This window comes from Kogia breviceps, chromosome 3 (genome assembly GCF_026419965.1).
Source record: "Kogia breviceps isolate mKogBre1 chromosome 3, mKogBre1 haplotype 1, whole genome shotgun sequence".
In the NCBI taxonomy this organism is placed as follows: Eukaryota; Metazoa; Chordata; class Mammalia; order Artiodactyla; family Physeteridae; genus Kogia; species Kogia breviceps.
Genome location: NC_081312.1, coordinates 104162462 through 104175887, shown reverse-complemented (window position 1 = coordinate 104175887; position 13426 = coordinate 104162462). Strand labels below are relative to the sequence as shown.

The following is a 13426-nucleotide window of genomic DNA, read 5'->3' as shown; positions in this document are numbered from 1 at the left end:
AATGCAGGGTTGCTGCATCACAGAGTAGCCCCAGGGAGAATGCTGGGGCTGAATGGCATTCATCAGCAAAGAGTGCCAAGTTCTACAATGACCAAAAGGACATGGGGAAATTGAATGGGATCAAGCAACTGAGAGAAAGGCCAGGGAGGGTCAAAGTCAAGTGCTGTATGATAAATGGTTGTGGACCCAAAGGGCCTAGTACTCTCTAGCAATAAATATGCCTGGGGAAAGAGGGCAGGCAGATGGAAGGGACAAGTTAACAAAGTAATCAAGGGTAAGAAAGATACTGAATGAAACAACTGTTTTCAAGAAAGCACTACAAGAGACCAGTGTAAAATTTATGAACTGTGAAAGAAGCAAATGCAGAAGAGGGCATTCTCTTTCTCCTATGAACCTACTATAAGTTTCAGAGAGTAACAAATTGCATGGGTTTTGGAAGTCAGAGATCAGTGCAGATCACAGAGGAGTTTCTGATAGGTGGGACAGGTAATTGATTAACACCAGATGGAACCCTGCTGGGAAATTAAATGTCCTACCTGATTCCAGATTCATGAGGGAAAAAGAATTCAGATGTCAAAGTAGGAATAAATTTCCCAGGAGAGAAGGTGACCTTGGAAGGAAGCAGGGTTGACCTTGAACAGGTGTTAGGAATTGCCACATTTGTGTAGTGGAAAACATACAGCTGTTGGGAGTACAGCTAGACCTGAGTTCCAGTCTCAACTCTCCTACTTAACTTTTAAACTTATTCAGTACATAACATTGGGCAAAGCACTTAACCTCACTGAGCAATCTCCCTACCTACAAAGTCTGTATTAGAAATCCTACACTTATAGGGCTGTAAAGCCTCTACTACAGTACCTTACACATAATGGGTGCTCCATAAATGATAGCTATTATTACTGTTTTAAATCTGAACCAAATTTATAACCAGAGATGACCTGAGATAGGGAAATTCTTAGAAATTCTTTGAGTTGGAAAGAGTTGACAGCAAAAAAAGTTATAAAAAGCTTGGACACTACCTATTCTAATATCAAATATCTAAATATCAAGGAAGACAAATAAGCTCTAACTGTAATGCTTTTCATTAATAGGATTTTCCTTCTCTCTACAAAATGTGGTATATTTTGTATTAGGAATTTGTGGATGGTGTGAGAAAGATTGCCATCACATGGGCCCTGAGACTTAAATTATTTTAATATATATTTTTTAACAAAAAGACAGTTTTAAGAAATCTAGAAATTTACCTGATGAGGTCCTGAACTCGACTGTTAAAAGCATCACCTTGTGAGGGTTTGCTTTTCATTTCCTGTGTTGATATTTTTGGTGTAATTGGCTGGCTGTTTCCATCTGGTCGATTGGCAATCAGGCAGCCAAAAACCACAGCACTGACTTTGAGAAGTCCAGTTGTCAAGCCTTCGAAAACTTGCTTATTTGTATTTCTTCCCAAAATAGCATTATTTTCATCTGGAACATAAACCTAGATGGAAAAAAAATACAGTAATTGTGTTTCAATAAAACCACCAAAAATGAACAGAGATGATATGGAAAATTTCTGGAATCATAAATAATTTTGAAATTCTAGAGGTGCCATCTGAATGTTTGAGTATTGGTTCTAAGGTCTGATTGTCAAGTTCAAATCTCAGCTTTGCACCCGCTAGCTGGGTGACCTTGGGTAGGTTGCTACTTCTAAGCTTCAATTTTCTCATTTATAAAACAGGGATAATGACATTACCTATAACATAGGGTTCTTGTGAGGATTAAATAAGCTAATAACATAAAATGCTTAGCTCATGCCTAGGTGCATAATAAGCACTCAATAAACATTCGTTATTCAATTGAATAAAGTATATTACAAATTTGTATAAACTCAGAAAACAAACCAGTTGGTAAACTGATAGCACTGTTTCTTGTTAAAGTGAATTTTTAAAATATCTAATCTAAATTCCTCTCTTAGGAAAAAATTTGCATTTCTTATTACAAAATGGTAAAATAGTTTTTTGCCTAATACATAGGGTCATATTGAGCTCTGTTTATTTATGGTTTACAGGAAGTAATATGCCTGTTAAAAGCTGGACAAGGAGTTAGAACCTGGGCTTGGGTTCTGGCCTTGCAGCTATATGATCTTAGACATGTTCCTTAACCTTTCTGTGTCTCAGTTTCCTCAACTGTTAAATGAGGATAATCTTAGTATCTAATGAATCAACATATGTAAATTCTTAGAACAATGTTTGGCACATAGGTAAGTCCTACAGAAGTGTCATCTGCTACTGTAACTGCTACTCTTACTGTGATTCCTACTATTACCAGGAGTAAATACTACTGTGTGTGAACATCAGCTCTTGCAGAGAAAGAAAGCTCTTACTAGAAGTACAGTGGCTAGATACATAATTACCAGGCTGGGAGCTCTGTGCCTTGGCATGTGATGCTGGCTACATAAGGGTTCACTCTTCCCACAGAGAAGAGGGGCTCCTGAAGGCCTCACTACCAAGAAAGGGGCAGAGACAAGAAACTAAAGGTGGGGAGGAAGGAAGTTTGGACTTGGAATCAGATAGCACTGTATTTAAGTTCCAGTTCCTCCTCTAGCATGTCACATGACTGTATGTAAATACTTCACATTTCCAAGCTTTGGGTTCTGTATCTGTCTACCTGCTAGGACTACCATGAAGTTCAAATAAGATAACGAATGGGAAATCACTTGGTAAATTATTACCAATAACTTAACAAATGCACTTACTTAGTAACAACTAGTCTTTGCCTCATTCTCATTCTTTATCTGCACCAGTTCTATCAAAAGATAGAGGAATAAATGATCACTAGGATTCAAAAGGAAGATCTCTATAAACACAAGCAAATATTCCCTCCATTGTTTATTGTTGTTGTTCATTTAGACATTCCATGAAAGTTACTTTTCTGAGAATAGCCTTGTTCAAGACAGTTGACCATCTCTAACCACTGAGACATTCCTAAGCCAAAGTAATTACAGTAGAATCTTTCTGCAGTATGTGCTGATAGAAGTTCGCTTTGAAACTCTATAAAACAGTCACAGAGCTTCTTCAAGCTGTGACAATCATAATCTAGCCTATCCCAATACAGAAGGTGGTATTAGGAGTTGAGTTTGAATCAAGGATTTCTGTATAAGTCAGGATAAGCTAGGTTATGCTCCAGTAAAAAATTCCTCAAAAATTTCAGTGGTTTCAAACAATAAAGCTTTATTGTTCATTCAAATGACATGTTCATCTGAGACTGGCTGGGGCTCCTGTTGTCCTTGCTTCAGAGTCTAGGTGACAAAGCAACCATCATTTAGAGCAACAATGCCCAACAGAACTTTCTAAAATGGTTGAAATGTTTCAATCTATACTGTGCTACATCTGTACTTGTCACATGTGGATAATGAGTGCTTCAAATGTAGTTAGTGTGACATGGGACTGAATTTTTAATTTTAGTTAATTTTAATTTAAATGGTGGCTAGTGTATTGAACAGTACACAGGACTGTAGGTCACAGTGGCAGAGAGCCAAAAATATCTCTGGAGGGTCTTGTGTCAACATTAAATGAGTTGCCTGAAAATGACACATCACTTTTGCTAACAACTTATTGGCCCAAACGAATCACATAGTCCAATTCAGCCACAAGGGAGACAAGAAATGTCATTCTACTATGTACTTGGTAAGAGGGGGAGAATCAGAACATCTGGTCCACAGCACTACTGACAGCATGTTTCTTCCATTATGACTGTACAAATATTATTCACAGTTAAGCTATTTAGTAAATGATTACATTTACTTTCTTGTACAAATTTTTGGTTTCACTCAGATGTTGAATTTCTTATGTATGTATCACTAGTTCATTGTCAATCTTTCTGGTTAAAATGGAATTTCCTCTCAAGTTCAAACACATCAGGGATTGCCGATTCTTTTTCTCCCTCCAGTGGAGACAACTGTCCTGAAACCGCCATCCTCCTGCTCTAATCTGGACTGGTTGCTCTCTAGGCATACTACACAGCTGTCATTTTGAGATGCCCTTCATCTTCATCCTAAGAATTCCTTCTACCCCACCCCCCGACCCTGAGTTAGATTCCTTTATTTCTTGGATTCCAAACAACTTCCAAAGAAAGGGTGCATGGGAAGAAAAATGTTGAGACCTCGTAGGTCTGAAAGTGTATTTATTTCATCCTTATACTTGACTGATAGTTTGGATGGATAGAGAATTCTTGGTTGGAACTAATATTGGTTGGAACTAATTTTCTTTCAGAGTTTTTTTAAAAAATAAATTTATTTATTTATTAATTTATTTTTGGCTGCGTTGGGTCTTCATTGCTGCACGTGGGCTTTCTCTAGTTGCGGCGAGGGGGGGCTACTCTTCGTTGTGATGTGTGGGCTTCTCACTGCAGTGGCTTCTCTTGTTGTGGAGCATGGAATCTAGGTGCACGGGCTCAGTAGTTGTGGCTCGTGGGCTCTAGAGCGCAGGATCGGTAGTTGTGGCACACAGGCTTGGTTGCTCCACAGCATGTGGGATCTTCCCGGACCAGGGCTCAAACCCTGCACTGGCAGGCAGATTCTTAACCACTGCGCCACCAGGGAAGTCCCTCTTTCAGAGTTTTTAAGGACTGCCCCATTGTTTCCTACTTTAAGTACTGTTCTTCAGAAGTCCAATTAATTCCTAACGTTTTTGTACATGTTCTATTTTGTCCTCTCTGGAAACTTTTAGGCACTTCTTACCCCTGATTTCTTCTGTCATGGTATAGGTCTTCCTTCGTATTTTGTTCAAAAACTCAATGGTCTTTTCAATCTGAAAGTCATGTGTTTCATTTCTAAAGATATCTCTTGTATTACTTTGCTAATTTCCTCTTATTTATTTTCTCTGTTGGATTTTGGTCCTGAACTGAGTCTTGAATTTTTTTGTATTTTTTTCTTCTGCTTTTCATATCTTTTTACTTTGTCCTACTTCTTAGGCAATTTCCTTAATTTAACTTTATTTTCCAGCCCTTCTGCTGAATTTTTCATTTCATCAATTGTATTTTTAATTTTCAGGAGTTCTTTTGGGCTCCCTGTATGTTTTGTTTTTACAGTACTTTGTTTTTGCTTCATGGCTGCCATATTTTCTCATCTCTGTGAAATTCTAATTTTTAAAGATTTTCTTTTGTCTCCTGCATGGTCTTTGTTTCCTTTGAGTTCTTTTTTTGTATTTCAGGTTGTAGGCTTTCCTTAAATATGTGGTAATCTGGGGATTTCTGTTCATACTTACGATTAATGCATAGAGGATTTCAGTGTTTCACAATCTAGATCCAAGCACAAGCTGGATACAAAGTCAGCATGAGGGGCTTCAATTTGGATGACTAAGCAGAGACCCAGCTGGGGAATCGCAACTGTCAATATTTATAGGTCTATTCTCCTGGGACAGTTAGTGTCACAAGAATGGACTCCTATGCCCTCTAAGCCTAGAGTATATGACATGGCCTGCTCATTTTCTCAGAGGTTCATAGAAGAAGGGGTTGAGTGTCTCAGTGTTTAAGGAACAGATTTTCACTTAATCATTTTGTTTTTGTATGATTTCTGTATGGCTGTACCTGGTGTCCCCATGTCCTGAGTAACTTTGGTTCAACCTCTTGTCTTCTGCCAGTGTTTGTGGAGGGGCATTCACTTAGCTGTACATGTAGCAGATGGGATCTAGGGCACCTGAACTGCCTCTCATTTAGACTTTCAACCAATCCTCCTCTTTCCAGCCCTACTTGTACCCTCATTTTCTGAGATACTTGGGAACTCTAATTTTTGAGCCTTCTGGGGTTATGTTGCACAGGTTTTCTTCTGGTAGGAAGACCGCCTGCTAATTGATGTTTTAGCTTTTAGGCAACTGTTTTTCAATCATCTGCTTTCCAGATTAAAACATACTTGCTTTCCTTTCCTTTCCATTCTCTTTGTCTTTGAGGGGTTAGAACTTTATCTGTTTACCTATTTACTATAATATTAGTGGGTGCCTACAGAGACAGAGAATGTAACTTGTGTGTTCAATTGGCCACATTTAAAAATTAACTCAATAAATCACCTAAAGACACAAGTTTCTTTTTCCTTTATAAACTACAGAAAGAATATGAGAAACACATTTCTGGGTAATGTCAGGGTTCTTCATATATCATAGATTTTCATATTCCTTTTTTTTCAAAAACCTTGTATTGATATTAAGTATTTCAAATAAAACATTATACATGTGCATTTAGCAATCTTTCACTTCTCTAGAAGTATTTTATCCAATAATAGCATCTTTTAAGAAGATAGTTGAGAATCACAAAGACATTAAAGACTTCTGAGATACCCAAATTAGTGTCATTTATTTAATCACCTGCTCATCTAACATTTGAATATCTACTACATCCATGGTCAAAGGAATAAAGTGATGCTCCGCTTACTCTAAGGGTCATTTAGACCCTGTATACTTTGATTTTACAAATAAGTGTAGAAAGCTGTGGTTTACTGGTTTATAGTAGAACAGAAAGAACAATATAAAAGAGAGAAGTGGTAGCCATTTTAGAGGTAGGCAGTAGCGAAATGTAACACTAATTCTGGAAGCATAAGAAAACACAGATATAAGAATGCTAAGGGCACTGCAATGTGAGACATGTTATTATTATTTTTTTTACTGGACTCACTTATCTTTATTTGCACTGAAATTATTATTTACTACAAATCAGTATAACTGTTTATGCTCAAAATGACAACCTTATGATATGAAAAAAAAAGCTAAATTATGAGCCTCACTTATTTGAGGGGGGGCAAAGAAAAAAGGATGAAAACAAAATTTATTAAGTTTTTCTTCTATGCCAGATACTTAAGCATTTTCCTTATACCATTACATTTAATTTTTGCAGATTAACATATCAAAGTTCAGAGATAGCAAGCAACATGTCCAAGTTTCACAGCTAGTTAATAGAAGAGCTGGGACTTGAACTTGAGTTTATCAGACTCTGAAGCCCACGTGCTTTCTCTTACTCCACACTGACTTCCTCCCACTGGCCATCTCTTCTACTGAGGATTCGGGAGCAACTGTCTCAGTTGGAGGGAGGTGAAAACTGATCATGGGCCAAACATTGCCTTTCTGATGTCTCTTCCATTAAAAGCTCTTAATTAATTTGAACTTTATTCTTGACCAAAGGGCATGAAAATATTTTATTTAAAGGTTGTTGGAATAATTATGGGTGAAATATGCTAAACTTATTATTCAGAAACCATAAATGTGGTTCAAGGACCAAATGTTACTTCTTCATCAGCCCCCCCAAAATAAGCTCAATGTAAAGTAAATCAGATATATTTTTACACTTTTCTTATTTTCTCTGTCCACAACTGACAACTTTTGATTTTTCTATTTCATTGGGGTTTTCTGCTTAATCTTAGAAACACCATTTTGGCAATTTTTAATAAAGTAAACAGAAATTGAAAAACTTCTCTAACAATCTGGCAATTATATGAAGAACACTTGTGGCCCGCAGGAGCCAAGCTTGCCATGGTGAACCCTGGGACCTCAGACCTCAGTCTAAAGCCCCTCACTGTACTGAACAGTATTTTATTTTCTCACTATGGTTTCCTATTTTCCAACAGTCTAAGACCCTCACCTCATCACATTTTCGCCCCAAATTTGTTTTTTTCTCTCTAATTTAATTATTTAATATTGATCCTTTCACTGCTGAGAATAGAGTTTTCTTTTGCTTGTAACCTTTGGTGAAGTCTTTGTCTCATCAGGATGTTATTTTATTCAAATGGTCACAGAAATTCTCCTCATCCTTCTATATAGATTTTTCTTTTGCTGATTTAAAATCCTTTTACCACAATGTTTTAAATAGGAAACTGATGTTTCATCTAAGAAAGAATTTCAAAATTGACTGAATTAAAGTATGAAGGGGTTTATCTTCAGTTAGACAAAAGGTTCTTTCAAGTCTTCAAGAATGAGATTTGATAAAGAGAAACTTTAAGGAGAAGGTATCTACACTGTAAAGGATATTCTATTCAGAGCAATACTCTGCACTGTTGTCTTTTGTCTAGTTGGGTATCACTGTTACTTGCCAGAGGTAAAGTAACTCGTTAACAGCCTGCTCTTTTGGGACACTTAGTAGATGAAATGCACACCTAGAGTTCTGATATATGCTTATAGACTAACACTTGAGTTTGCACTTCCTTCTAACACAGCTGCTGGGCCAAGGGCACATTGCAAGTTGAGGGGCCTGTCCTTTAGGAAAGGTGTGCAAGCAACAGCCTCCCTTCCCCCCTGTCCGCTGTCTATTGCACACCTGGCTTACCTGAATCTGGAACACATTCCATCCTAGGGTGGGTGGTCTGTGGAGGGCAGGGGAAGGTTGCCTTCCCAGCATGCAGCAGTGCTTGTAACTACCACCTGCTGGTACGTACCAGGCCTGGCCTGGGAAAAAACAGAGCTATGTAGCTTTTGTCTCTTCTGAATCTGTCACTCCTGAGTGACAGAAATCTAAAAACCACAATTTCTCTTCAATGGATGCAAGGTATTTCCTTTAGTATATTTCTTCAGAATACACTGGTGTGGTTATTAGCTTACTCTTATAGTAGTAGCAGACTATAAGGAATTTCATATAATACTCTTATTAATAAAATTTCTACTTCCTCTCAAAAAATATTTGGCTTTCTCAAAATTTGCAGATATTTCATATAGTTTTAGATCAAGAAAGAAACTTAGAATCAATTTTTAAAAATTTTATATTTGAGGAAATAATGGTCTAGAGGAGAAATAGCCTTTCCTGAGAATGAAGAAACCATCAGGGCTAGAATAAGTACTGTGCTACTTCTCTAAACCTACTCCAAGGAGAAACCCAATAGCTATAGGGCTAAGCTCTGAGGCAAAGTGTTTTAGCAAAATTAAATTAAAAGTCATTATCACTTTTAAAAGACGAGCTCATATTCTTTCTTTCCCCCACTACCTCCCACCACCAAAGTAGTTTTGAAAACTTTCTACATTCTTTTTTGCAATCCAGAAAGATGCTTTTATTAGTAGTATAAATCTATCCATCTGTAACATGATTCCATGAGAGAGAAAATTAACTTGGTAATCAGTGGTAATTCTATCCAACTAATTTTCAGTATTGTGAAGTTGGGCTTAAGTATTTTCAAGTTGTAGAGTGTGTTCACAATGGTCAGAATATGAACTAAACTCACTGAGAACCAATAGGAGATTGTTTAGAAAGCTCCTGTCAAGTCAATGTCAGAGTATAGGGGAAAAAAAGGCAAAAAAATGTGGAAGGGCTCCAGCATCAGACACAGGTTTCCACATTGCTGGGACCATTTTGTTTCCTTAGCTAAACTGTCTTCAGACTACAAGAGTCTTTTCACCATTGACATTTTATAAAACATTTATGCTCATGTTGTATTATGCATAAAAAGAGAACTCATGAATGATATTTACCCTGATGATTTACTTGGCTTGAAAGCATGAAAATAAATTACATATGAATGGCTAATAGTTTTTCAACATTATCTTTTTAAAATTTCACAAACAATATCAAGACAATATTAAAGAGGATGTTGCATTTTATCCCCAATATTATTACCCTTTTAAATATATTTATGCCTTTCAGACTCTGTTTATACATTTTCCAAAATCCTAAATAATATAATTTCAGCAAGCTCTATAGTGCATGCCTTAGTGGTCTTGATGCTTGGAAATTTCTTTGTTACTGATGTTGAATCATATTATTTTTCTGCTCAAAAGAATCCCTGGCTTCTTATCTCCTGCAAAGCTAAAGTCCAAAACCGCATAATGGCCAAAGAGGCCCTTCCTGATCTGTCTACTTCCCCAATTACCTCTCTGAATTCATGTATTACACTTTGTCTGTATGGCTCTTGCTCTTGCTCTGCTATTTCCTCTGCCTAAACACTCTTCTCCCAGGTATCCTTATGATTCAATCCCCCTCTTCCTCTAAGTCTCTATTCAAATGCCATCTTATCCATAAGCTTTTCCAGACTATCTCTTTAAAAGTTACATTCTTCTCCCCCAAACCCACTTCCCTTTCCTGTTTACTCAGCTTTATTTTTCTCCCATTGCAATGGTCACCTTCTAAACTAGTATGTATTTCCTCTCTCTCCAAGCTGGAATATAAGCTCCATGAGGGCAAGATTTTGTTTTGTTCAATTCTCTGATCCTGGTGCCTAAAACAACACTGGCTATGCAGGAGGTGTTAAAAAAAATATCTTGTTGAATGCACCTAGATATTGATTTTCAATTTTAAAAACCCAATTATTGTAACATATTCAGAAGTTCTAAGTTAAAAATTAAACCAGCACTTAAAGGACTTCCCTGGTGGTCCAGTGGTAAAGAATCCGCCTTCCAACTTCAGGGGATGTGGGTTTGATCCCTGGTCAGGGAACTAGGATCCCACATGCCGTGTGGCAACTTAGCCCATGTGCCACAACTACTGAGCTTGTGTGCCTCAACAGGAGAGCCCGAGGGCTGAAAACTACAGAGCCCATGCACCCTGGAGCTGTGCACCACAACTAGAGAGAGAAAAGCCTGCACAACAAAACTAGAGAGAAGCTAGTGCACTGCAACGAAAGATCCCGCATGCCTCAACGAAGATCGTGCATGCCAAAAATGAGACCCGACACAGCCAAAGAAAGAAAGTAAAGAAAGAATAAAAACATGACATTCACAGAAAGACAGACAAGACGAAAAGGCAGAGGGCTATGTACTACATGAAGAACAAGATAAAACCCCAGAATAACAACTAAATGAAGTGGAGATAGGCAACCTTCCAGAAAAAGAATTCAGAATAATGATAGTGAAGATGATCCAGGACCTCAGAAAAAGAATGGAGGCAAAGATCAAGAAGATGCAATAAATGTTTAACAAAGACCTAGAAGAATTAAAGAACAAAAAACAGAGATGAACAATACGATAACTGAAATGAAAACTACACTAGAAGGAATCAATAGCAGAATAACGGAGGCAGAAGAATGGATAAGTGACTTGGAAGACAGAATGCTGGAATTCACTGCCATGGAACAGAATAAAGAAAAAAGAATGAAAAGAAATGAAGACAGCCTAAGAGACCTCTGGGACAACATTAAATTCAACAACATTCACGTTATAGGGGTCCCAGAAGGAGAAGAGAGAGAGAACGGACCTGAGAAAATATCTGAAGAGATTATAGTCAAAAACTTTCCTAACATGGGAAATGAAATAGCCACCCAGGTCCAGGAAGTGCAGCAAGTCCCATACAGGATAAACCCAAGGAGAAACACGCTGAGACACATAGTAATCAAATTGACAAAACTTAAAGACAAAGAAAAATTATTGAAAGCAGCAAGGGAAAAACAACAAATAACATACAAGGGAACTCCCATAAGGTTAATAGCTGATTTCTCAGCAGAAACTCTACAAGCCAGAAGGGAGTGGCATGATATACTTAAAGTGATGAAAGGGAAGAACCTACAGCCAAGATTACTCTACCCGGCAAGGATCTCATTCAGATTCGATGGAGAAATCAAGAGCTTTAAAGGCAAGCAAAAGCTAAGAGAATTCAGCACCATCAAACCACCTTTACAACAAATGCTCAAGAAACTTCTCTAAGTGGGAAACACAAGAGAAGAAAAGGACCTACAAAAACAAACCCAAAACAATTAAGAAAATGGTCATAGGAACACACATATCAATAATTACCTTAAACGTGAATGGATTAAATGCTCCAACCAAAAGACATAGACTGGCTGAGTGGATACAAAAACAAGACCCATATACATGCTGTCTACAAGAGACCCACTTCAGACCTAGGGACACATACAGACTGAAAGTGAGGGGATGGAAAAAGATATTCCATGCAAATGGTAATCAAAAGAAAGCTGGAGTAGCAATACTCATATCAGATAAAACAGACTTTAAAATAAAGACTGTTATAAGAGACAAGGAAGGACACTACATAATGATCAAGGGATCAATCCAAGAAGAAGATATAACAATTATAAATATATATGCACCCAACATAGGAGCACCTCAATACATAAGGCAATTGCTAACAGCCATAAAAGAGAAAATTGACAGTAACACAATAATAGTGGGGGACTTTAACACCTCACTTACACCAATGGACAGATCATCCAAACAGAAAATTAATAAGGAAACACAAGTTTTAAATGACACAACAGACCAGACAGATTTAATTGATATTTATAGGACATTCCATCCAAAAACAGCAGATTACACTTTCTTCTCAAGTGTGCATGGAACATTCTCCAGGATTGATAATATCTTGGGTCACAAATCAAGCCTCAGCAAATTTAAGAAAACTGAAGTCATATCAAGCATCCTTTCTGACCACAACACTATGAGATTAGAAATCAATTACAGGGAAAAAAATGTAAAAAACACAAACACATGGAGGCTAAACAATATGTTACTAAATAACCAAGAGATCACTGAAGAAATCAAAGAGGAAATCTAAAAATACCTAGAGACAAATGACAATGAAAACATGACAATCCAAAACTTATGGGATGCAGCAAAAGCAGTTTTAAGAGGGAAGCTTATAGCAATACAATCCTACCTCAAGAAACAACAAACATCTCAAATAAACAATCTAACTGTACACCTAAAAGAACTAGAGAAAGAAGAACAAACAAAACCCCAAGTTAGTAGAAGGAAAGAAATCATAAAGATCAGAGCAGAAATAAATGAAATAGAAACAAAGAAAACAATAGCAAAGATCAATAAAACTAAAAGCTGGTTCTTTGAGAAGATAAACAAAATTGATAAACCATTAGCCAGACTCATCAAGAAAAAGAGGGAGAGGACTCAAATCAATACAATTAGAAATGAAAAAGGAGAAATTACAACAGACACCTCAGAAATACAAAGCATCCTAAGAGACTACTACAAGCAACTCTATGCCAATAAAATGGACAACCTGGAAGAAATGAACAAATTCCTGGAAAGGTATAACCTTCCAAGTCTGAACCAGGAAGAAATAGAAAATACGAACAAACCAATCACAAGTAATGAAATTGAAACTGTGATTAAAAATCTTCCAACAAACAAAAGTCCAGGACCAGATGGCTTCACAGGAGAATTCTATCAAACATTTAGGGAAGAGCTAACACCCATCCTTCTCAAACTCTTCCAAAAAATTACAGAGGAAGGAACTCTCCCAAATTCATTCTGTGAGGCCACCATCACCCTGATACCAAAACCAGACAAAGATACTACAAAAAAAAAAAAATTACAGACCAATATCACTGATGAATATAGGTGCAAAAATCCTCAACAAAATACTAGCAAACAGAATCCAACAACACATTAAAAGGATCATACACCATGATCAACTGGGATTTATCCCAGGGATGCAAGGATTCTTGACTATACACAAATCAATCAATGTGATACACCATATTAACAAACTGAAGAATAAAAACCATATGATCATC

General features: G+C 37.1%; 1 protein-coding gene across 4 annotated transcripts in view; it reads right to left on the bottom strand.

The window, feature by feature from the left end:
- Positions 1-13426, bottom strand: part of SCAPER (S-phase cyclin A associated protein in the ER) — a 499446-nt gene that overhangs the window by 75441 nt on the left and 410579 nt on the right. For all 4 annotated transcript variants that reach the window (XM_067029410.1, XM_067029411.1, XM_067029413.1 and 1 more), the window contains one exon: positions 1245-1477. In XM_067029410.1, the coding sequence (XP_066885511.1) occupies positions 1245-1477 (233 nt within the window). The remainder of the gene's footprint in view (positions 1-1244; positions 1478-13426) is intronic.